Source organism: Capsicum annuum, chromosome 10 (genome assembly GCF_002878395.1).
Source record: "Capsicum annuum cultivar UCD-10X-F1 chromosome 10, UCD10Xv1.1, whole genome shotgun sequence".
NCBI lineage: Eukaryota > Viridiplantae > Streptophyta > Magnoliopsida > Solanales > Solanaceae > Capsicum > Capsicum annuum.
The window spans coordinates 58,436,929-58,464,128 of record NC_061120.1 but is presented as its reverse complement, the minus strand read 5'-3'; the positions used below and the strand labels follow the sequence as shown (position 1 = coordinate 58,464,128).

Genomic DNA, 27,200 nt, shown 5'->3' with positions numbered 1-27,200 from the left:
AACGCGGGGGAAATCGTACTGAGACACTGGAAAAAGGACAATTCTAAATTTGAGTGCTGGCGCAATGTGCCATAATAGTGGATACCTACTAAAAATTGTCAAATGCCATTTCCTCTTGTGGTGCGGCGCACCACTGACTAATATGGCGTTGTTTTACAATGGGAACTTGCAATAGTCATAACTTCTTACCCGGTTATCGGATTTAAGTGAATCATATATCGATGGAAGGCTTATTGAATTTTCCACATAACAAAAAGTGAAAATCTTGAAAATTCCGCATGGAATAGTTATCATTCACTTTAGAATCTAATGCTAGGCATTCTTGGGACAAAATTTGCTAGAAATCATTGGGGTATTACAATATCTCCCCCTTGATAACATTCGTCCTCAAATGAGACTGACTGAAAGGGGAAACAATAAGTTGAACATGAACTGAACATGAATAACTGGAACATGATCTCATAACTGACAAGATAAACATAACATACTGAACATGTATAACTGATACATGTATAACTGATTCATAAATGCATGACTGAATGTTCCGAGGAACTAAGTTTCTCATAATAAGAATGCATTTCTAATGCATAATTATATTACTGAGCTGATACATGAATGCATGACTAAATATGCAATGGTACTTGATACTAAGTTTATACTGGGAACATGAATATGAAAGTAAATACCAAGATCGTGATGAACACTGATCATGAGACTGAGTAAGCTTAAAGAGAACTATTACCTTGAGCTTCATTTGAGTTGGCAGAGAAGAAGTGAGGATACTTGGTACGCATGTATGCTTCTGCTTCCCAAGTAGCTCCCTCGATAGACTAATTTCACCAAAGAACTTTAACTAGAGGGACTTATTTGTTCCTCAATCTACGAGTCTGTTAGTCTAAGATTACGACTAGAATCTCTTCATAAGAGAGATTGTTCTGAACATCAATGCTCTAAATAAGGACTACGACTGGTGGGTCACCTATACACTTCTTGAGGAAAGAGACATGGAAGACTGGTTGAACTAAGGCTAGATCTGAAGGCAATTCGAGCTCATAAGATACCTTGCCAAAATGACTGAGAATCTTGAAGGGACCGACATATCGGGGACTGAGCTTTCCCTTCTTGTCAAATATCTTCACTCCCTTCATGGGAGAGATCTTTAGATAGATATGATCACCAACCTCAAACTCGAGGTCTTTTCTATGAACATCTGCATAAGACTTCTGTCAGCTCTGAGCAGCCCAGAGTCTTTCTCTGATTAACTAAACTTTTTCTAAGGTGTCGAATACTAAGTCAGGACCTATGACTGAGGCCTCACTAACTTCAACCCAACCAATTAGAGATCTACATCTCCTACCATAAAGAGCTTTGAATAGAGCCATATTAAGACTGGAATGATAGCTGATGTTTTATGCAAACTCAATCAAAGGCAAGTGGTCATCCCAACTTCCCTTGAAATCAATTGCACATGCCCTTAGCATATCTTCTAAAGTCTGAATGGTTGTTTATGCTTAACCATCTGTATGAGGATAGAAGGCTTTACTGAGATAAACTTGGGTACCAAGACCCTTTTGGAATGCTTTCCAAAAATGAGAGGTGAACTGGGTACCTCTGTCTGAGATAATGGACAACAAAATACCGTGCAATCTCACCAACTCCTTGATATAGAGTTTGGCATAAGCCTCGGCTGAATAAGAGGTATGAACTGTAAGGAAATGAGCTGATTTGGTCATTCTATCTACAATGACCCAGACTGAATTATGCTGATGACGAGTTCGAGGCAAACCCATCACGAAGTCTATGTTCACAACTTCCCACTTTCAAGTAGGAATTCTGAACTCTTGCATGGACCCACTAGGCTTTTGATACTCTATCTTAACCTGCTGACATGTAGACCACTTAGCCACAAACTCTGCAATGTCTTTCTTCATCCCACTCCACCAGTAGATTTTTCGCAAGTCACAGTACATCTTTGTGGCCCGTAGATGAATAAAGTAGCGCACACCATGCGCTTCTGCAAGAATTCGTTGCCTTAAGTCATCTACACCTGGAACACAGAGACGACCCTAAAAACAAAGAACACCATCTCCCCCTTGGAAGAAAACCTCTATTTTTTTTATCCTAAACTGACTCTTTCAACTTGACCAGGCTGGGATCTCTATCTTGCGTTTCTTTCACCTTGAAAACTAGAGATGATTCTAAACTACTCTGAACACATACACCACCCTCTAAAGAATTGACTAAGCGAATGCCTAGTCTGGCAAGCTGATGGACTTCTTGATCTAACTTCTTCTTACTATCCTCCACATGAGAACACTCATGTCATAATTTTTCAAGAGCTCTAACCACCTTCTCTGACGAAGATTGAGATCTTTTTTAGAAAAGACATACTGAAGACTCTTGTGATCTGTGAAGACATATACATGAACTCTATAGAGATAATGCCTCTAAATCTTAAAAGCAAAGACTACGGCTGCTAACTCAAGATCATGAGTAGGGTAATTTCTCTCATGGGGTTTAAGTTGTCAGGAAGCGTAGGCTATGACCTTACCATGCTACATGAGGACACAACCCAAACCTACTCTGGATGCATTAAAATACACCACGAACCCATCTGAACTATCTGGAAAAGTTAAGACTGGGGCTGAGGTAAGTCGAGTCTTCAAATCCTGAAAACTCTTCTCACAAGGGTCTAACCACTGAAACTTGACTCTCTTTTTAGTCAATCTAGACATAGAGGATGCAATAGATAAAAATCCTTCAACAAAACATATGTAATAGCCTTCCAAACCCAAGAAACTCCGAATATCTGATGGATAGATAGATCTTGGCCAGTTTCTTACTACTTTGGTCTTTTGAGGATCAACTCTAATACCATCATTGAAAATGATCTGACCAAAGAATGCTACAAACCTTAGCCAAAATTTGCACTTACTGAATTTGGCAAATAGCTGATGATCTCTGAGAGTTTAAAGCACTATTCTGATATGGTCTCTATGATTGCGCTCAGTGCAGGAATAGACCATAATATCATCTATGAAGACTATGACAAAAATTTCCAAGAACATCTTGAACATGCGGTTCATCAAGTCCATAAAAGCTGCTGTGGAATTGGTAAGACCAAATGAAATGACTAAGAATTCAAAGTGACCATACCGAGTACGAAAAGATGTTTTCAAAATGTCACTTTCTCTAACTCTGAGCTGATAATAGTCGAATCTGAGGTCTATCTTAGAGAAATAGCTGGCACCTTGAAGTTGGTCAAATAAGTCACCGATTCAGGGAAGCGGATACTTGTTCTTGACCATAACATTATTGAGTTGATGATAATCAATGCACATTCTAAGAGAACTGTCTTTCTTGTGCACGAATAAGATTGGTGCCCCCCACGGAGAAATATTAGGTGTAATAAATCCTTTATCTAAGAGATCCTTCAACTGTTCTTTCAATTCTCTGAGTTCTACCAGTGACATTCTGTATGGAAGAATAGAGATAGGCTAATTATCTGGAAGAAGGTCAATGCTGAAGTCTATTTCCCTTTTGGGAGAAATTCCTGGAAGATCTTCGGGAAAGATATCTGAATATGCATTCACTACTGGGACTGATTGAAGGTTGGGAGTTTTGGAACTAGTGTCCTTAACTCGAATAAAATAATTGGCACATTCTTTAGATATCATTTTCCTTGCTCGAAGGTAGGAAATAAGCTGACCCCTGAAAGCGGATACACTACCCTTCCACTTAAGGATGGGTTTATTTGGAAACTGAAACTGGACTATTCTATTTCTGTAGTCGACTGTGGCATAGAAGAAATAAAGCCAATCCATGCCAAGAATGACATCACAATCAGTCATCTCTAATTCAACTAAGTCTGCTGAAGTGACTTTCTGAAATATCATAACCAGGCAGTTCCTGTATACCCACCGGGCTATGATAGTTTTTCCCACTAGGGTAGAGACTAAGAAGGGGTCTGCTAGAATTTCGAGACTAATTCTGAAATCAACTTCTAGATAGGGAGTAACAAAAAACAAAGAAGCTCGTGGATCTAGCAAAGCGTAAACATGCACATGAAATATCTATAACGTACCAGTAACTACATTAGGAGAATTTTCCTAATCTTGTCGAGTCTGAAGAGCATATAGTCTATTTGGGCGTTGCTCGCTAGTAGAACTGGTGATGGCACCCTGCTGATTTAGGCAATTGAACTGAGCTGAGGAGCAGAGATGACTCTAATAACCTAACTGAGGGCAGTCTCTAACTCTATGGCCTAGCTGCCACAACTGAAACAGACATCACTGCCAGCTCTACAAGCACCCTTATGGTTCTTACCACAAGTCTGACAAAGGGGATTAGTTTGGGTATTGCTGACACTGCCTTGAGACTTAGAGCCTGGCACTCTATCTCTGAACTTAGGAGCTGGAGCACTGGATGAAGAAGGAGCTAGTACTGATGACTTAGGATGAAACTGAGAATAGTTTCCTCCTTTTGATTTAGGTTGACTAAAATTGAAGCTACCTATCCTATCTTTTTTATTATGCTTTTCCATCTACTTAATCTTCTGCTCCTCTATCTACTGAGCATGGGTCATAATTCTAGCTAAAGTTATGTCACTATTTAGCATAGTGGATCTGCACTCATTAACCACGCTATCATTTACCCCTGAAGTGAACTTACTCATCTTGGCTCTGCCGTCTGCAACCACATGAGGGGCATATCTGGCTAATTGAGTAAACTTTAGAGAATACTCTTTCACCGTCAGATTACCCTACCTAAGGTTGATGAATTCTATCACCTTAGCCTTTCTAAGCTTTTAGGGAAAGAATCTGTCTAAGCTGCAGTGACAAACTCCTCCTACTCTATAGGACCTACATTATCTAACTTTTCTAACTTCAATTGTTTGAACAAAGTATAAGCCACATCCTGCAACTGGTATACGGCTAACTCAGCACTCTCAACAGTAGTCACCCCCATGATGTCTGTCACTTTCTAAACTTGATCGATGAATTCCTGAGGGTTTTCATCTACTTTAGACCCATGGAAGGATGGAGGATTCATTCGGGTGAAGTCCCAAATTCTAGCTACGGCTGAGTTGACCACTAGGTTGGCCAAAACGATAGCTGGTCTCTTATTATGGGCAGTTACTGACTGAGCAAAGGAGGTAAATATGGTCCTAAACTCCGCATGAGAAACATGATCGCCCAAAGGTTCTTCGGGCTGAGAGGCTGACTGATTTCTTTTCTCAGGAGGCATATTCTAAAATAAAAAGAAGAAGCGAATTAGACTGAGAGATTGACTTGTGATTATGCTCACTGGCACGACATGAATACTGAAAGAAAGGAAACTATTCCTAAATATGTTATAGCCTCTTACACATAAATGTGGCGTGCAACACACCCATGTACAAGACTCTACTAGATGTGGCTTTCAGACTTCCTAGGACTCTATTGAACCTTAGGCTCTAATACCAAGTTTACTGATTTACTGAACCGGGAATGTTACACGGTGCTCATGATCTCGAAGGACTACAAGCTAACCCATTACTAATATCTGTACCTGTATACTACATAAAATACCGAATAATGTGGAAACATACATTGAAAGGACATAAGGTTCATTACTAAACATACCATGGATGAGATAACATATGTGGGGTAATACAATTCCCAAAATAAAATTGTAAACACTAAAGTCTGAAGCACAATAGTCTGCATCTAGTCTGAAAGCCTCTACTGTCTGAATACTCTAAATAAGGAGTTGATGGGATATGTCCCCAACTAACTCCAACTAATAACTAATCAATGAAATAGTCGAGAAATAATTATGTCCTTGAAATATAAGGACTCACTTCTATTCTAACTACTAAGACTGGAATCTACTGCTGATCGGGAACTCGTGTCTCTAAACCTATGGTATAACATAAAAAGAAAGAACCATAGCGCAAATGCGTCAGTACAATAGAATGTACTGAGTATACATGTGAGGTAGGCTAATGCAAGGATTAACATGCATGAATAATGCTAGCTGACTGTCTAACATGAATGGGAGAGTGCATACATAAATACATAATTATAACTGACATTGTGGTATAGTGATTACTGAATCTAAATAGTAATGACATGACATACTAATAACTGATGTAATTGATAGCATAAATAGTGGTATCTGAATATAACTGATAATATGGGTGACTGTATCTGACAATCCTAAATCTAATGGAAATATCTGAGTTCCTTACTGTATCTGAGTCAACTGTATCTGACAGTCTTGAATCTGAAGAACTATCTAAGTTATTTTAATGAGACTGGTACTGAAATTGTGGGAGGTAGTATTTAACTAACATGCCCCTAATACGCCATTATGGCTGAGTAGGGATCCAATCTGCAACCCCAATTAGAAGGGTGTCAATATTATGCCACTTGTAAGGACAAGTTGTGGACAACCCTTATCTGATAGTATCCCCATAAGAGAATGGTGGAGCCCTTATCTGACAGTGCTTATCCACCTCATCAACCCTCATTATACAGTGTTGATGTCTCAACCTATGCTGGCTATATAGTTTTGGAATGCAAGGATGACTTTTAAGGGTCACACCCTCATCTGATAGTATGTGTCCCCATCCTTGGGTTCACTCGGTGCTAATTCGTACTCCCATCTGAATGGACACTGAACATGATTTACTGAACTGAACAAGAGCTGAGTTACTAAGTTTTGTTAACTGACGGAATACTACTGATATCTGACAACTGACTAAGTCATGAGATCATGAAGATTTTTCCTAAGTCATAAGACTATCTGAAGTCAAGGATTCATAGCTTGACTGAGAGTATCATGAAAACATAACATGGCTCTAGGTAAACAGCTAATGTTTAGGGTACAAGTACCCCCAGGACTCGATGGAAGCAAACTGATAAAGCATGACTTACTTGAATACATAATAATCATCATAATACATTTACTAAAGCATTTCATCGAGCATGTGGTAGGCATAAACTTGTACACACATGGGGATTTCATGATATCATGCTAATTAAATATTTTTCCTTCATCTAGGCATTCAACCAAACACGTAGTAGGCATAGAATGTGTAAATGACATCATACAACAATTTACTGTTATGATTCAATTCCAATTTAATCATTCAAGGGTTTAGTCCTAGGTTTTCATAAATCTATACCGATACAAATCTACCCATATGGAATTTAACACTCATTCATGGAATACAATTCAATTATTCATTATCAACATGAACAAAAGCAGCACAATCATAAAATTCATAAGAAAATCCATAACTTGAATTTAGAAAAGGGATTCTTGGGCTTCTTGGATGAAAGGAGTCCATGAATGAACACTATGCATACCTTAGTGATTTTGTGAAGATTGATAGTGAAAACTTCTTGAATGTGAATTCCCAATAGAAACCCTAGCTTGTACTTGACAGAAACTTGAGATAAAATAGTATATTTTGGGTGAAGAATAGCTAAATCACGTGTTATTAGGTTTAAATATGGGTAGGAAATTGACCCTTTTAACCCTGGATGCATCATTTAATTTCAGTAAAATTTTCCCAAACTGGGCCCCTAGTACGACGCGGTGTTATCGCGTCGTGTCACTGGAAATTGAAAATTTGGATATTGAGGGATGGCGCGATGCGGAGCCATCGCATTGCCTCTTCCTTCGTGACCTGGAACTTTGGCGCGATGCGGGGAAATCGCGCTGAGACACTGGAAAAAGGACAATTTTGAATTTGAGTGCTGGCGCAATGCACCATAATTGCGGACACTACTAGAAATTGCCAAATGCCATTGCCTCTTGTGGCGCGGTGCGCCACTGACTAATATGGCTCTATTTTATGACAGAAACTTGAAATAGTCATAACTTCTTACCCGATTATCAAATTTAAGTGAATCATATATCGATGGAAAGCTTATTGCATTTTCCATATGGAAAAAAGTGAAAATCTTGAAAATTCCTCTTGGAATAATTATCATTCACTTTAGAAGATAATACCAAGCATTCTTGGGATGAAATTTGCTAGAAATCTTCGGGGTATTACAACAACCTAGAAAAAAAGGCAGATATATTTAAATCATAGAATTTAATAATTTTCATAGTTGGGTTAACATTTTAACAGTCAACTTCTGCAACAGATTAACAATATGTTGCATCAGATTACCCATCGGTTGCATAGTATGCAGTTAGATGGTTAAAATCTATTTTAGTCAGGTTCAGAGAACCAGAGCAACACATGGATAATCGATGAAAATTATCAATCATCTGTCATAACATATTACCAATCTGTTGCACCACTTACATAAAATGGGTAATCTGTTGGGTTACATATTATGCAACAGATAATCTGTATGTGTATTAATAATATGTTACATCAGATTACACATCTATTGCATAATTTGCAGTAGATGGTTAATCTGTTAGGAGTCAAGTTCAGAGAACCAATACAACAGATGGGTAATATGATGCAAGATATCAATCATCCATCGTAACAGGTTATCCATCTATTGGACGGGTTGGCACAGGAAAGGTAATCTGTCGCAATAGATGTTCCATCTGGTGCATCAGAGATAACATCTATTGTACCAGATATAACATTTGTTTAATATCTTTTATTGAGTAAAATTATTTTACTTGAAGAAGACATACTGTATCATCCGGAGGGTTAAAGAGATCAACCTCCTTAACTTTGGTATTGCTCTTTGCAGCCAACTACCTAAACATCCTTGGATGAGAAACCCTATCCAGGTAATCCATTACCAGCTTTCAGAGGAGAGGAATGGCTTCAAATACTCAAGCCTAAAAAATGTAAATAGGAAGCAAGCAAAAAAAATTATAATAACTATATTCAATATAACTTAATGGATGAGTTAAAAGAGAGATTAATTTTACCATGAAAGCCTAACGAAAGCCGTATAATATTATCGTCCTTGAGGATAGCTTTGTCAGTAAATATTGGACAGTCAAGTAGAAGTTGTTATATCCCCAGGGATGATTGTTGAATTTATCAAAATCCTCAGCACGCGCCAACAAATCATCTTCTATGACCTTGTTGACTTCTCTTGCAAATATAACCGAATGGGCAATCCAAACTAAGCATATTGCACCCTGTACTTCCTTGGTATGGTTTTATTCGTGAGATCTGTCAACAAATCCAATGCTTTGTAGCCACGTCGAGCAATATCAAATAACCCATTTATTTTTTCCTTGCATTTTCTTGCCTTGGATCTTTTGCGGGGTGTTCCCTTAATGATAGGTGGTTCTTCTGGATGATGGCATCTCAAGCAGATCACTATGACAAACTCTTGCAAGCCAAAACAAATTGGCATGCCATAGTAGTTTATTCAAATTTCATCCATCTTTTTGCCCTCCTCCTTCGAATTTTTATCATCCCCCACGTACTTGATCCTACACTTGAGAAGAACATATACCATCCTTATTTAGAAACGGTCAGGGGCATTCTCAACCAGCTCAAGAAATCTTCCAAAGTAGCTCTTCTTAAAAAGTTCATCTATGTTTTCGTCCTTCATAATTTTCCTAAAATTATAAATTTACTCCCCATTTGACATTTAAGTACAATTTCACCAGTTATTTCTTCTTCTGCTTTTTTGTCATTTATCGGCGTCACAACTTAAAACTTGTCAATACTAAAAGTTTTGATAGGATCATACTGGGATGTCGATAGTAATTTACACCCCATTAATGATCCATTATCTTCATACTGATGATCATCGTCTTTATCTTTGTCTTTCTTTTTCTCACTCTCTAATTCCTCCTCTTTCTCACTTTTATTTTCTTTATCACTATTTACAGACCGTAGTCCACCTCCCTCAACATTGTTTTCATATCTCTCCTCAGCTACACTTTGTTTCACTGACTGAGATTGTTCAGGAAGCTCCTTCGAATCCCTCTGTACTTAGCCTTTTTTGGAGGTGGTCAGACATTGATCCACTTTTACTTTCTTTTCTTCTAGGAGACATATTTTACCTACAAACAACAGAAAAAAAAATTATATTACAATTGATGTATGCATAAATTTTAAAAAATACATTACAAACACCATCAATAATGACACACCAACAGCCGCCACCACCACAAACACCATCAAGCAATGCAAAAATACCATGAATACCGACACTACCGACATCCACCACAAACACCACCAACCAATGCCACCACAAAAACTACCAACCAATGCCACCAATAGCCACCACCAGTGCCACCACAATGATGACAACGACCACCACCACCACAAACACCATCCAAAAATACCATGATAGTCAACGGAACACTGCAACAGAAACTAGGGTTTTCTCAAGTTTTTCCTATGATTTTACCATCAAAACTCAAAATTATAAACCCATTCTCGAAGATAATAAAACAAAAAGATTTTTTTTCATCATTAACTTAAAAGATCTTATTTTTTAGAAATAAATAACAACTATGGAACTCTTCTCGAACTCTGTTACCTATGAAGATAGAGAAAATAACTGATACAAAAATGAATGAAGTCAAAAATAACACCTATGTGGTCAAAAATGAGAAGAAAATTGATTTGTTATGAAGGGTAGAGAAATTTGTTGAGTAGTGGTAGTTGTTGTCTGTATTATATAATTCAATGATAAAAATAAAAGAAAATAACGAGAACTCGAGATTTGAAATGATGAAAAGTTTTTCTCGCAAAAGGATAATTTGTATTGGTTGATTTGTATTTTAGAAAAGAATGACAAGTTTTGAAAATATTAATTTGATCCAAATTGATCTTAGTTATTTTTTAAAATTATAAAAGATATGCATAATTTATAACACTCTCATCATGCAATTGCCAAAAGATGAAATTGAAGTTGTAGTTGACCCTATGAACTCACCCACCCACCCCTGGTCCTAGATTAGATTAATTAATTTAGGTATATAAACTCAATTGAAATTTTATAAAATCAAATGTTCAACCTGTTACATCAGCTACTCATCTGTTGGAAAATATCAAACAGATTAAGAAATCTATTGTGACAGATTACTCGTCTGTTGTAAATTATCACATGGATTGTTATATGTCGCAACAGATTACTCATCTATTGTAAATTATCCATGGATTATTATATGTCGCAACAGATTACTCATCTATTGTAAATTATCAAATAGGGTATACCATCTGTAAATAAATTAAGGTTTGGTCTAATATATAAGGTAGTAAGAATTGGTTTAACTCAGAGTGAATGATCGATGACTCTGGCCGAGAGGAACGTAATACCATCTCATTATTTAATTACCAAAAGACTAAATTGAAGTTATATTTTACCCTATGAGAAATCACCCCTGGTCCTAGATTAATCAATTAAGATATTGATCTAACATATAAGGTAGTAAGAATCGGTTCAGGTTAGAGTGATCGATCGATGACTCTGGCTGAGAGGAATGCAATACGGTCTTATCATTCAATTACCAAAAGACTCAATTGAAGTTTTAGTTGACCCTATGAGAACTCACCCCTGGTCCTAGATTAATCAATTATGGTATTGGTCTAACATATAAGGTAGTAAGAATAAGTTCAGCTCAGAGTGATTAATCAATGACTCTGGCTGGGAGGAACACAATACTGTCTCATCGTTAAATTTCCCAAAAAACTCAATTGAAGTTGTAGTTGACCCTATGATGACTCACCCCTGGTCCTAGATTAATTAATTAAGGTATTGGTCTAACAAATGAGGTAGTAAGAATCGGTTCAGCTCAGAGTGATCGATCAACGACTCTGGCTGGGAGAAACACAATACCATCTCATTATTCAATTGCCAAAAGACTCAATTGAAGTTGTAGTTGACCCTATGAGAACTCACCCTTATTCCTAAATTAATTAATTAGGGTATTGGTCTAACATATGAGGTAGTAAGAATTAGTTTAGCTTAGAGTGATCGATCGACGACTCTGGCTAGGAGGAATACAATACCATCTCATCATTCAATTGCCAAAAGACTCATTTGAAGTTGTACTTGACCCTATGAGAACTCACCCCTGGTCTTAGATTAATCAATTAAGGTATTGGTCTAATATATGATATCGTAAGAATCGGTTCAGCTCAGAGTGATCGATCAATAACTTTGGACGAGAGGAACGCAATACCACCTAATAATTTAATTACCAAAATACTCAATTAAAGTTGTAGTTGACCCTATGAGAACTCACCCCTGGTCCTAGATTAATCAATTAGGGTATTGGTCTAACATATGAGATAGTAAGAATTGGTTCAGCGCAGATTGATCGATAGACGACTCTGGCCGGGAGAAACGCAACATCGTCTCATCATTCAAATGCCAAAAGACTCAATTAATGTTGTAGTTGACCCTATGAGAACTCACCCCTTATCCTAGATTAATCAATTATGGTATTGGTCTAACATATGAGGTAGTAATAATTGGTTCAGCTCAGAGTGATCGATCGATGACTCTAGCCGGGAGAAACGCAATATGGTCTCATCATTCAATTGCCAAAAGACTCAATTGAAGTTGTAGTTGACCCTATGATAACTCACCCCTGGTCCTAGATTAATCAATTAAGGTATTGGTCTAACATATAAGGTAGTAAGAATTGGTTTAGCTCAGATTAATCGATAGACAATTCTGGCCGGGAAGAACGCAATACTATCTCATTATTCAAATGCCAAAAGACTCAATTAATGCTGTAGTTCACCCTATGAGAACTCACCCCTCGTCCTAGGTTAATCAATTAAGGTATTGGTCTAACATATGAGGTAGTAATAATTGGTTCAGCTCAAAGTGATCGATCGATAACTCTGGCCGGGAGGAACGCAATACGGTCTCATCATTCAATTGCCAAAAGACTAAATTGAAGTTGTAGTTGACCCTATAAGAACTCACCCTTGGTCCTAGATTAATCAATTAAGGTATTGGTCTAACATATGAGGTAGTAAGAATTGGTTTAGCTTAGAGTGATTGATCGACGACTCTGGCCGGGAGGAACGCAATACCGTATCATCATTCAATTGCTAAAATACTCAATTAGTTGACCCTATGAGAACTCATCCCGGGTCCTAGATTAATCAATTAAGGTATTGGTCTAACATATAAGATAGTAAGAATCGGTTCAACTCAGAGTGATCGATCGACGACTCTGGCTGGGAGGAACGCAATACCGTCTTATCATTAATTGCCAAAAGTCTCAATTAAAGTTTTAGTTGACCCTATGATAACTCACCCCTAGTCCTTGACTAATCAATTAGGGGTCGTTTGGTAGACTGTATAAGAACAATGCAAAATATAGTGTATTTAGTAATGCTTGCATTAGTAATACTTGTATTATTTATGCTTGTATTAGTTATACATGTACTATTTCTTATACATTGTTTGGTTTGATGTATAAGAAATAATACATCTTACATAATTTCTATAAAAGAAATTTTTATTTACAAAAATATTCTTCTTTGATTTTGTACTCTTTTTGGAAAAAAGTTCTTTTGTTATTTCAAACATAATTAATATTGTTGAACTATTATATAGAGGTTTAGGATTAATTTGTAGACCTTTATCTTTGCGCAAAAATATTACACCGACGGATTAACACAGTTGAAACAAAAATAAAATACATGACGTAAAATTAGGAAATAGTCTCAATTTTTTTGTTAAAATCTTTTTAAAGACTCTCGAAGTAAAGCAAAAATATGTTATAGTTATTTAAACCAACCATTCATTATTGTATATTCAAATAGTGGAAAAAGAAACTGTGAAATGTTTTGAAAAAATTTACTAGTGCAAATTAAAATGGCGGGAAAGGAATGGTGAAATATTTTTAGAGGGAAATTAAGGGGTACTAAGTTCATTTAATAAGTTAATGCATATGTTTAAAGTCTTTGTATTACTAATACATAGGAAATAGTGTATAACTATAAATAATGCTTGCATTAGTTATACATAGGAAAAAAGTCGTACCAAACAAGGTACTAGCAATACACGTTAACTAATGCATGCATTATATTTTACAATACACTCTACCAAACGCCCCCTTAAGTTGTTAGTCTAACATGTGAAATCAATTGAAATTGTATACAAAAAAATGTTCAACCTGTTGCAACAGATGTCTTTTCTATTGGATTTAATCAAACAGATTAAGTTATTTGTTGCAACATATTACACATCTGTTGCGATAGATGACCGAGCTTTGAAAATTTTCAAAAAAAAATTGTTATCTATTGCACTTAGATGTTTTAAGACCCCTTTTTTAAAAGAAATTTAGGTATTTCCTGTCCGAGATAAAAAAAAAAGTTAAAATACTAAGGCGGTAAAAAATATTACTTGGATAACTCAAAAATCTCCTAAGTGAGTAGTCTTATCTAGTCTTTTCAATATCACCGTCTCCTCGTTCCCCTCAAAAGTAAAAAGTTATTAATGAATATTTAAAACTCATATCTAGAAGAATACTCTCTCCTTTAGACATAAGTAAGACTCAAAACTCAACTCAACTCAACTCATGTATCACTCTTTCTTCTTTATCTTTTTCTTTCCTTTTTGCCTCTTTTTTCTCTCTTCTTTCGGATGAGGATCCTTTCAGATATCAACAGATCAATATCTTTTCTCGACTAAACTAGATATTCTGATCCCTTTTCTTTCTTCACATAGCAGGTATGGTTCACTATTGCTCTTTCCATTTTGTCTTCTTCTTTGAATGTCATTTAAATGAGATATTTATATTTGTTTCTATTAATAATTTACCCATTTACCTGTTTCCTATTTATTGAGAAGATTGAAGTAAAGGTTATCTTTAAGTCTTGAATGAATGAACTATTATTTTTATATTTGTTGCAAAATACCTCACCGGATAAACAAATGGGTAATCTTTCTCATAAGATTGGTCATCTGTTGATTCACTAATTTTGTGTTACCCTTTTGTATAGATGGAGCAACTGTTTAAAGAAATCAAACCAGTAGAAAGATTGATTTGATTTATTCCAACAGATGACTAATCTTTTGCAATATGTCATCCATTTGTTGCAACAGATGGATCATCAATTGAGTAGATGGGTAATCTATTGCATCAGATTTGTCATCTGTTGATTCGCTCAATTTTGTGTTACCCTTTTGTAATGTTCTTTTTCTTCTTCTCTTATTTGATGTCAAATGTATTTCTTTTATTTGTAGATAAAATAAAGTAAAACTGGATCCATTTTTGCTTGACCAGCATTAAAGGCTAGAATAAAGATGGGTTCGGAGGAATAAGCTGTTTGCAGATAGAACCACTTCATATGTGGGAGGTATGTATTACTGATCAACCTATCATGAAAACACACATCCAGTACAATGATTTTGTGAATGTTTGTTCTTTACCTATTAGGTGTTAATTATTCAAACAAGATATGGCATTTTATAGTTAAGATTGTTAGGTTCGAGCTGGTAAGGCTGAGGGACCAAGTAGGTGGCGTTGATACCCTGTTATAATTTAATAACGACTCATGCTCATGTTTTTGTGTCAAGTTTGGGGATGGGTTCAAGTTTTTGGAAACAGTATAAATATCCAATAGTGATTGGACCGGTTTTAATGGCTCAATGGACTTCTTGAAAGGCCTCCGAAGCCTCGCACTACAGCAACACCAATAGAACTAATAAAAATTTCCCTAGTCTAAATTTATATGGATGGGTTACTGGAGGAGACTATTATACAGCAGTAGGTGCTTGGGAGAATACCTGTGCAGGAAGGGGGAGGTTGATAAGGTTATATATCATCTCAGACCTTGTTTTTGGCTAATGAAATTGAGATGAAAAATGAAAAAACTGGATGAGCTGCGAATGTGAAGGCATATCTAAAAATGAAAATCCATCAGTCGTTGAAGTAAAAAAAGAATAGTCAAGAGGACTGGAGCTAGTCACTTTGCTAGTGACTGTAACTAGTGAGCGTGGCCTCAATAAAAACTCTCATAAAGTGCAAGACCAGAACTCTAAGGAAGCAACTTCGAGAGAACGAAAGGTGGTAAGATTTTCTGTCAGAATTAAAGCCTGAACCAACTACTCCTGAATTAAAAATATGGGATAAAGCCAAGGTGGCAATTTCTCAAGTTAAATATGCATCTTATGCCTCCTATGGAAAGGCAGTGGAAACAACAAGGCATAGGATTTCTACCTAACTTTAGACCTTTTTGTTTCTACTACCATAGATCTGATCTTAGCAACAAACAGAAGGCATGGCATGCAAGTTAGACTTCAGAAATTAACACCTTCGCTTCCCTTATAATTTAGGAGTTGTTTGTTCAGGTTTTAATTCTAACCGATAATCGCATCAATTTCCTATGCTCGCAAAGCTTCTTCCTTAGAGTTCTGGTCCTGCACTTTGTCAGAGTCTTTATGGAGGCCACGCTCACTAGTTACAGTCTCTAGCAAAGTGTCCAACTCTAGTCCTGTTGACCATTTTTCTTTTTTTTCAACGACTGGCGGATTTTTATATTTGGACACACTCCCACATTTGAAGCTCATTCAGTTTCTCCCTTTCTCATGTCAATTTCATTGGACAAATTCGCTAGAATTTCCTTTCCTCCTGCCCTGTGTTTTCTCTTAAACAAGGTCTAAAATGATATATGGCCTTCTCAACCTCCCCTTTCTCGCACAGGTATTCTCCTAAGCACTTACTGTTGTATAATAGTTTTCTCCAGCAACCCATCTATATAAATTTGGACCAAGGAAATTTCTATTGGTTCCATCAGTATTTACTGCAGTGCGAGGTTTCGGGGGCCTTTAAAGAAGTCCATTAAGAAATTAAACCGGTCCAATCACTATTGGATATTTTTACTGCTGCCACAAACTTGAACCCTTCCCCAAACTTGACACAAAAATATATGCATAGACCATCATTAAATTGTAATAGGGTATCGACACCACCATTTTGGTAAAAAAACTGCATTCATAAAATCATTGCACTTTATGTGAGTCTGTCACAGTAGACTGATCAATAATACATTACTCCCATGCATGAAAGTGGATCCATTGCATGCACATTATTCTTCCTAACCCACCAAAGACACTACAATGTTGTTTATTCATCTGCACGCATGTGATGACTATTAAAAAAGAGGTGTGAAGATTCATGACTTTTTTATCTTCACACATTCAAAAAAGCTGATTAATCAAAATCTCTATCTGTTGCAACTGATGAATAAGCTGTTGGAAGAAATTAAAATATCTCCTCCAACATATAGTCCATCTGTCGGAACAGATAATCTATATGTTGCAATAGATTGTAAATCTATTGCGACAGACCAGACATTATTTATTCATCTGCATACATATGATGACTATTAAAAAGAGATAGTGGTGACTTTTTATCTAACACATTCAAAATAGGTAGTAAATTGAATTCTCCATCTGTTGCAACTGATTAATCAGCTGTTAGAAGAAATCAAAGCATCCTCAACATATAGTCCATCTGTCACAACAGATAATCTATATGTTGCAACAGATAGTAAATCTGTTGCAGCAGATGAACTATCTATTGCAACAACATAATAATAATGGATTTTTTCAAGTCTCAAAACCATTTTAGAAAGGCGAGAAGTATTAATGTAAACCAAAAAGTCGCAACTTTTCAAAAAAAATAAAATGCCACCAGTTTGAATATAATTAATATAATGGAGCTTAACAGACCTGCCTTTTGTCCTTATTCATCCAGATTCAATCCTCTATAAATAGGTCCCTTCTTAATCTTTATTCTGCTAAACTTTATTTATTTCTTGCATTTTTTTTCTTTTCGTGTGACATCTTCAACAACTTCTCTTCAAAGAGCATATTCCTTTATATTGACATAAGTTTTTTTCCGGTGTAAATCTATCAGTTTGTAGTATATGTTGTATTACATTTGGATTCTTTTCTTTATATATGTCAATTCATGCGTGTTGTAGATATGGCTGATCTTTTTTAGGACATTGCTATTCTGCGCAACACAGTGCGGGAACTTCAGAGACAGGCTAATGACTCGCAGAGGGAGTTGGTCACCGTGAGAGTGACGATGTTCAAAGAGATGCAGAGGGTGATGAGGGCCCTGCTACTGTGAGTTGATTGGCCGGCTATCATTAATGATGACAATGATAATAATAATAATAATAATAATAATAATAATAATAATAATAATAATAATTAGATTGTGTTTTTTCTTTTAGTGTATATATTTTTATTTTTCTATATCGGATCTATACATAATGCATTTTATTTTTCATTTAATGAAAAATTTATTTTTAGTCGACTTTGACTTTTTAATTCTTATTTAATTTTCATTCTATTATTTCTTCTTATTAACATTTTACATATTAACATGTTGACGGTCGGAGGTAAGGAGAAATTTTGAATCCAGTAGCAATAACAATTTTGCTTTTTGAGTTTCAACAGATAGACCATGTGTTGGAAAAGATTGGTCATCGGTTGGGTTTCTGTCAATAGATTATCCATATGTTGTGACCGATTTATCATCTATTGGAGGAAAATATTCCAGTTTTATAAAACTGTGTTGTGTTCTTCTAGCTAATATCCATCTGCTGCCACAGATGGGTAATCTATAGAAAATACTTGTGGTCTACTCTATTGTTTAGTTCATGTTTTGCCTTTTTTATTGATGCACAAGTTATTAAAAAGATATTTTATATATAATGAATGATAACATTACGTTCACAATAATGAGTTAAATATATAAAAGTCCACAAAAAACAGTTATACAAGTTTCTGCAATTACAATGATCATGGTGGATTATGATCCAGGCATGTAGTTCTTTTGTGACCATCGCACTTACATACGGAGCACTTGTTTTTTCTTGATGAAAATGATTCTCCGACTCCATGCCTCCTCTTATATGTCTTTCTTCTCGGTTTGATAGTGCTTGGGTCAATATATGGAGAAGGTATTAATCTCCCCATAAGCTCTGTAGGAACAACCCAAGATTCTTCGGGAGGTACTGGAGTAATAAGTCCACTATATGCCATTTTATATTTTTCCACCGAATAATATTGAGAGGAGTGCTCGTAAACTTCAGCTCTATATTTATGACTGTATTGAGCTCAAAGCGCTGCCATAGCATATGGACAGGGTATTTTGTCCAAGTCAAAAACTCTGCACATATAAGATCTTATTTGAAGATCGACCGTGGCAACATCACCATGACCGGTGATACTGAATTTGTAATCTGCTATTTTATGAGGTAATAACCTATTCCCCAAACTGACGTTCGTTGATATTACATTTTTTATTTTGAGAACAAATTGGGTTCTTTTTTTTAGGCACTTGAACTGCACACGCCTTTTGTTAAAAAATTTGCCATACTTTTGGCTTATTTTTTCAACCATAGCCTTGATGGGAAATTCTCTTTCATCGCCAAATAATGAATTCACTGATTCCACTATGTTTGATGTCATAATAGTGTACCTATACAAAAGAATCACTTAGTACGACATCATACTAAACTTGTAATTCAAACAAGACATTAAAATTGATAAGAATGTACCTATCTGTCAGACAGAATGCCCGGGTCCATCTCTCAAAACTGACACATATGAGAAATTCTGCTACCTTGGGATTCACATCCATTATTTGATTACAATGGTCTAAAAACCCCTCTCTACTATATGTTTTAGCTGCTCTATAAAAAAGGGTCACGATCCTTTCATTGTGATAGTTGGTCCGAATGTTTTTCAAGATGTCTGATGCAACAATCAAAGTAAGCTGAAGTGAAGAAACGTGAACCCATCTTTGGAATACTTGGATGCCTATCCGATACAAAATCCAACTCTTCGGTATCTTCAACGCAGCTTTGCAGTTGTTCCAAAAAAATCCATAAAAGGCATCACATTCCTTGTTCACTACACAAAAAGTGACAGGAAGGATGTGATTCTACGCATCATGCGCCACCGCTACTAGCAGGACTCCATTATACCTGCTCTTCAAGAAGGTCCCACCGACGGCTATGTCTTTTCTCAAATGTCGAAAACCTTGAATCTAAGCACTATAGGATACAAAAAAGTACTTAAACCTTCAATTTTCATCAAGATGCAATGTCGTCTTACTTTCGGGATTTGTGGACTCAATCATGTAACGGTAGGCATCCAGGACTACATACCCATGCTCGAGTGTCCCCCTAACCAAGTCCTTGGCAATCCCCATGGACGTACATATCTTTCAATAACTGACTAGGATACCCAATTTCGTAAGGAGTTGATTGGCCATAACCCTTGTTGAAGGGCTTTTTTTCCATCGGGGAAACTACTACTGAAATATTCACCGAGGACCTTTGTCGTGGTGAGGATTTTTTCCTGAGATGTGCTCCAAACCACATATGTGATACTTTTCATGTTTATAAATGTCAAATCTGTCAGAACTTGTGTACTTCACCGCTCTCAACCACTACTTCCAGTTCGAATAGCACATTTGAAGCAAAAGACACTGCTTGAATTAATCACCTTTTTTATTCTGAAATCTTTTTTCAAGCAAGAAATAAACAAAGTGGTAGATAATTTATTCTTTTTCTTGAATGACATTCCAATAAAAAAGTTGGTCCTTTCATCTTGAAGATTTCCAGACTGTGTTGATTGAGAAGAACTGCACACCGTATTGGTTCCATCAACGGGCATAGGTATTTGATCATCATCTAGACTATTCATATCTAGATCATCCAATCTATCATCAAAGATTTCTTGTTGTTATTCTTCTTCTACGTTCTAGTTCTCATTCTTTCTTATTTTTTTAACCACGTACACCCTTAACACCAGCCTAGATGAATCACTAAGATAAGCACGAAACCGAACCTGATCGATTATCTTGAAAGGCAGTACCCTCCAATTTTCAAAGAAGTTGTGCATGTAGCTGATGATAAGTTCTTCCGATTGATAATTTATTCAACAATAACTGATGATTAAGTTCACAAAATCATCATACAAAATAGTAGTTTGGACTGTCATAGCTATCATCTCTAGTATTTCACTCTCGTTCCAACACCATACATATCGATTGCTCTTCTCGATCCATTGACCATGAAAATCTACCCCTATTGTTATTGATCCGTCCATTAGTAGTACCTAAATAAAGTCACATATTAAAAAAAGTTAATAGTGATTTCATAGTGCCGTAAATAAATCCCAACAGATGTGTAATCATTTACAACAAAGTACTTACCTATTGGGATTCATGTTATTCTCCTGAAGCTTATTTCAACAGATAATTCATCTGTTATAACAGGTGAAACATATGTTGCAACAGACTATATATCTGTTGGGATAGATATTACAGTACTAACGTACCTTTGAAGCTGATTCCAATAGATGAGTGACATGTTCTAATAGATAATTAACTTGTTGCGACAGATGACTTACCTGTTGCAACAGACCATGATCTGTTGGAATCAAAGCCAGATTCTATTGCAACAGATGACTAATATGTTGCAACAGATATTTATCGTCTGTTGAAATCGAGTTTGGGTTCTGTTGTAACAGGTTAATAATCTGTTGCAATAGATATTTACCCTATTGCAACAGACAACATGTCTGTTGGAATCAAGTTCAGGTTCTGTTGTAATAGGTTAATAATTTGTTGCAACAGATATTTATTATGTTACACCAGATAACTAATCTATTTAAATTCTGTTTGAATTGATATATCATTTGTTGCATCAGATGACCCATCTGTTCGATTTATGTTACGGCCTATAGAACCATAAACATGAATCCAACATATCAGTCTTCCATTGAAACAGTTGTCTCATCTATCACAACAGATGATTTATCTGTTTAAACAGATGGATCTTATGTTGGATTGATGATTGTGTTCTATCCATTATTGGAAAAAATCACAATAGCAGTTACTCAAATGAAAAACTCAACTAAAAATCATAATTTGACTTACCAAAATCTCCTATTAAGTAATGCCAAAGTGGAAAGTGATGTACAAAATAAAATTTGACCTAAGAAATTGGTTAAATAGCAACACTAGCGGTAACAACAACAACAACGACAATGGTCAACAACAAGAAGATGAAGAAGATAATGAAGTAGAAGATGATGATAATGAAGCAAAAGATGATGAATAAAGGAACAGCAACAATGAACAACAAAAATCGCTAAGAGAGAGAAAACAACAATGGATGAGAAGAGAGAGAAATGCACTTTTTTCCCCTCCGTTTCCCATTTTATTCGGTAAACATTTAAATCAAAGTGTAAATTTAAAAAAGTGTGGCCTATTCTCAATCTTACCAAACTTTCTTAATCCATAATAAAGTAATTGTCACCTCCACTTAATTATTAAGACTTGTGTCACCTACACCTCATTTTAAAATTCTTTTGTCACCTATAGCCCAAACCCCCGAGTAAGTACTTGTCCCCGTAATATTTCACATGTGATTATTGGTATCATGGCAGGAGAAGGAATGAACTTCAATGATATGCCCAAAAAAAGGAATTGATACAAAGCTACTAGTTGAACTTAATTCTTTTTGTGTAACTGGCATGAGGTGATTTAGGGAAGTCATTACCGCTCTTCTCCATTTAACCATTCTGATTTATAATTGTAAAATAAGGGAACTAGGTTAAGGTTAAGGTTGAGGAAAAAGGTATATTATCAGACTCCAGCTATTACATTAGCTATCATAAATTAATCATTTTCCTTAAGTAATTTTCCAAGGAACAATTTTAGACCGAGGGCAAAATGCTCAAAGATATGGAGAATTCCTGGAAGAATAAGAACCCCGATCTAGCTTCGACTCATCATCGAGTTAATAATTCAACTGATCACTCAACTTATAATTTTTTTTTCTCAGAAAGTCACTCAACGTTGATTCTTACTCCAAAAGTCACTCAACTCTGAGTTCTTTTCTCAGAAAGTCACTCAACTTTACTTTTTACTTCAAAAGTCACTCAACTATGAGTGTCTTACTTATAAAGTCATTCAAATTATTTAATTAATTTTTTTCATTAAAAATTGCTAACATGTAGTTTTTATTTAAAATATAAATTTTAAGAATTAAAAAAAAAATATTTAAACAATCAATTTAATGCCCCCCTCCCCCCAATTCAAAATTCATTTAAATGATTCTCTTTATTTCTTAGAATTTTGATTTTACTACTATTTTTTGTAATTTTCTTGTCCAATTATTACTCTATACTCTAAAGTATATATAATCATACAAATCATCAATTAATATCCTAAAATCACAATCATTTAATTGTACAATTTTTGCTGCTAATTTTACCTCGTTGTAGTGTATATATTATAATGTTACTAATGTTTAATAGGATTTGCTAATGTTTTATATCATATCAATTTAGTTTAAAATCTATAAAGTTCCCTTTTGTCAACTTATTATGAATAAAATTTATTGTATTTATTTGGTGCATCTGTATATTATACAAGTGGTAATAGAAAAAAATTACATTATGATTGAAAAATCAATTCCATAAATAAGTATCACGTTGAAATTTAATTAAATCTAATCAGCTAAATAAATATGATTCTCAAAATCTTAAAAATTAGTATTAACATTATAAGTGAATTGATATAAACTATTTATGATATTTTAAAATTTCATGTGGTTATAAAGTAAACATGAGAATATGTAATAATATGGTTCAAATGATTTTTTAGGTTTTTTAGAATTTTGATTTAAATAAAATCTCATGTTAGCAAATTTTAATTAATAGTTAATTAATTAAATAGGTAGTGACTTTGTAAGTGAAATATTCATCGTTAAGTGACTTTTGAAGTAAAAATTAAAATTGGGTTTAATTTTTTTTTAATTTTTAGAGTAAGAAACAAAGTTGAGTGACTTTGTAGTCTTAAGTTGAGTCACCGTTTGAGTTATTACATTACTCATCATCATCTTCAGCACCACGGAGAAAATACTGTTATTCTCTTAAAACTCTGTCCATGTGAAGTATACAGCGAAGCCGAGTCCATTTTTTCTTCATTCCGGAATGCTATATATGGTGTTTAGAATATAATCATGCGTCAATGTTGCCATGTGAGCTAATCTAATAGTGCCTGAGTAGATTGGAGTCATTGGTAAAGAGCAGTCCTTGTTCATAATTTGAGAATGGGACAAAATGGTGGAAGAGGGGTGAATGAACCAGATTGAAAGTAAATGAATATAGGTTCAACAAGGACATATTTGATATGTTTGGTGAGGATGAGTCTAATTTCTGGGGCAAGTAACAACAGACGGTATTATGCAATAGTCAACAGTGTTTTTTTCTCTCTGTTTCAACGACGTAGTGTACGGATTAGCTTGCACGCATTCCAACTACTCCGGTAAGTGACTGATAAATTTCAATTATTTCCCTTTTAAAATTGTCAAACTCACCTGCACAATATGCATATTCTCAGGTGATGCCATTTGTGGTTTTATTTTATATTGCCTTTTAATGTATTGAAAAAGACCCTCACGTTCTTCAGGTATGATTCTCAATCTCCTTTCCCATATCACTTCCACATTTTACTAATTATAAAATTTGGACAGTTGATAGTAACTGATAATACTTAATCTGTTTGTCAATGATTGGTATATATACTCTAGTCATTGTCAGAGTTACCTAATTATAAATGTTGGAGTTTTTATATGCCTCTGGGGTTGCATAAAGTAGTCCTTGTCTGGTTGAACTAAGTCTATCTTAGTTGTACTTGCCCATTTTGAAAAATATACATTTATTTTAGAAACGGCCGAGGCATATTCTGCTTATTAAATATCATTGATTGCTAAGTCCAAGAATATTGATATACCTACAAAAGTCAATCCATTCTGTCATTGCTAAATTTGTATTGTTATATATATGTGCTTCTATATATCTCCCACTATTTCCAATTCCATCGACAAAATTTAGCTTCTCTACTATAAAATATTAGTTAAATAGCAGAACTCCTTCATTTCGTTAAAGAATGGAGCCGGTGGCATCAATGTCTGAAGGAGATTGGAGCTCCTTCAGCGGAATGTGTTTTACTGAGGAGGCTGATTTCATGGCACAGTTTCTCGGTAACTGTTCACTTCCGAATGAGCTACCAGGTAGTTCAAACTATGGTGCTTCCTCCAGTTTTTGGAATGGTCATGATCATGAATCCAACATGAACATGGAAGGAGTTCCTATGTATTCTTCAAATGATAGTATGTATAGTGGCGGTAGTGGTATTCTCTTCCACCCTCCAAGTCATGAAACTTACTATCCAAGTTATTCTCGGCCTATCTTGATGAGAAATGATAGTTCAATAACGACAGAACATGGTGTGATGGATGCTAGTAATCCAATTGAAGGAGATGACTTCCTTAACCAAGATGTCAGTAATGACAGCATGGAGTTTGATGTAAACATGAATGAAGCTGTTCTTGATGGAAAAGTCTTGCAGCTAGGAAGAATAGATTATGAGCAATTTCCGAGAGATAAAATGGATCATAGTCCATCAGACAGCTCTAAGAAAAGAGCCCTGTTGCATGGTCCTGCTGGGAATGTGAGTGTTATTCATTAACTTCGAAACCTTTCTATCTGATTTAGTAGTAGTGATAGTAGTAGATGTTAAGTTTCTTTCATAATGCTAAATTTAATGATTCCTGTTGTAGTTCCTGATCTCTCATAATTCTATGATGTAGGTTCCAAAGAACAAGAGAAGCACAAAGCTGCAAATGGACCTTAAAACTGGCGATATGGATGGAAAAAACAAGGCTGTCCTTCAGAGACAGAACTCTGTGATCAGTTGCTGCTCAGTAGATGAATCTAATGTTTCTCTCAAGTTGACCCAAAAATCCAGAGCCAGCAGGGGTTCAGCAACTGACCCTCAAAGCTTGTATGCTAGGGTATTTAACTGTCTATCACATTTATCACTTGCTTCATATTTTCTAGATCTGCTAGTATAGCTGTAAATGCTTTTTTTCTTTGTCTGACAGAAAAGAAGAGAGAGAATTAATGAGAGATTGAAGATCTTACAGAGTCTCGTCCCTAACGGAACTAAGGTAACTGAAGTCAGTGTAACTGCAGTACTCATCATGCTATTATCTTCTGAGAGAATGTGAACATAAATGGAAAAATATTTGATGACAGGTTGACATCAGCACCATGCTTGAAGAGGCAGTCCAGTATGTCAAATTTTTGCAACTACAAATCAAGGTAAAGCTTTATCTTTCCCTTCTCAAAGTGTTGCAATGTATTAGGTTTTTGACAAGGCAATGATACTGATCTAGCATGAACATACACAAGCACATTCACGCGGAAATAACAAAAGAAAGAGAGAAGAAACAAGTATCTATGTCGTCTGACTCTCCACAAAGGTTGTCACGTTCATGTCGGATCTTCCAAAAATGAACTACTTTAGAGGATCTGACATGCACACTTTGCCACATTTTTGAAGAGTCCGGGCAACATAGAAAAGTATAGGTTGAAAAATCTCATCATTTTGTGCGAACAAGTGTGTTATTAAACAAATAATTTAGGTTTTTTGTACTATTTGCATATTTTAACAAGCTATGGAAGGTCATTTACTTTGTTTTTTTAATGTTACAAAATAAGACTTACTAGAAGCAGTTACTTGTTATAGGCCATTTTGACTTGATAGTCGGTGCATAACAATAAACTCATTAATTAATGGCATAGCTGATCAACTAAAGATACCAAAAGATTAATTACTTCTCATATCGGAATCAAGCGATGATCTTAATGTGCTGCGTTTTCTTTTGTAATCTGCATGCAGCTCTTGAGCTCTGATGATCTATGGATGTATGCTCCGATTGCGTACAATGGAATGGACATTGGGCTCGATCGGAGGATTGGCGTTCCAAAATGATAACGTTGAAAAGATCAAGACATGGTTGTTTTGGATTTCTGTAATTAAATTGAGAGCGTTATAATATAGGGGACATAGAAAGTATTGCAATTTTGTAATAGTGTCTTAATTAAACTTAGTGATTGGTTATTATCTTATCCATAACCAACTAATCATTCTCCTGATAAAATATTTAAATGTAAGTTTCCTTTCTGGCTGTCATCTCAACTTGATGAAGTGTTTTATATTCTATACGACTCAGAACTATGGAAGTTAACAAGAAAGCTCTGTAATAATTGAGTTCTAATATGTTAAATCTTTCAATGATGTGCTGATTGGCGCTCTATACTGTTGGTGAAGAGTATTATTTTGTCATCCATTGATACGCCTGATAATAAATGAATCAAATCAACTAAATAGTAAGTTCCTTGAAT

The 27,200-nt window shown here is 35.4% G+C and overlaps 1 protein-coding gene across 1 annotated transcript; it reads left to right on the top strand.

Moving 5' to 3' along the window:
* The first annotated feature begins 24,897 nt into the window (after window positions 1-24,897).
* Window positions 24,898-26,846, top strand: LOC107844279 (transcription factor bHLH84-like). The gene is made up of 5 exons (XM_047397933.1): window positions 24,898-25,452; window positions 25,601-25,804; window positions 25,895-25,960; window positions 26,049-26,114; window positions 26,695-26,846. The coding sequence occupies exons 1-5, from the start codon at window positions 24,898-24,900 to the stop codon at window positions 26,785-26,787; spliced, it is 984 nt and encodes a 327-aa protein (XP_047253889.1). The 3' UTR covers window positions 26,788-26,846.
* The last annotated feature ends 354 nt before the right edge of the window (window positions 26,847-27,200 follow it).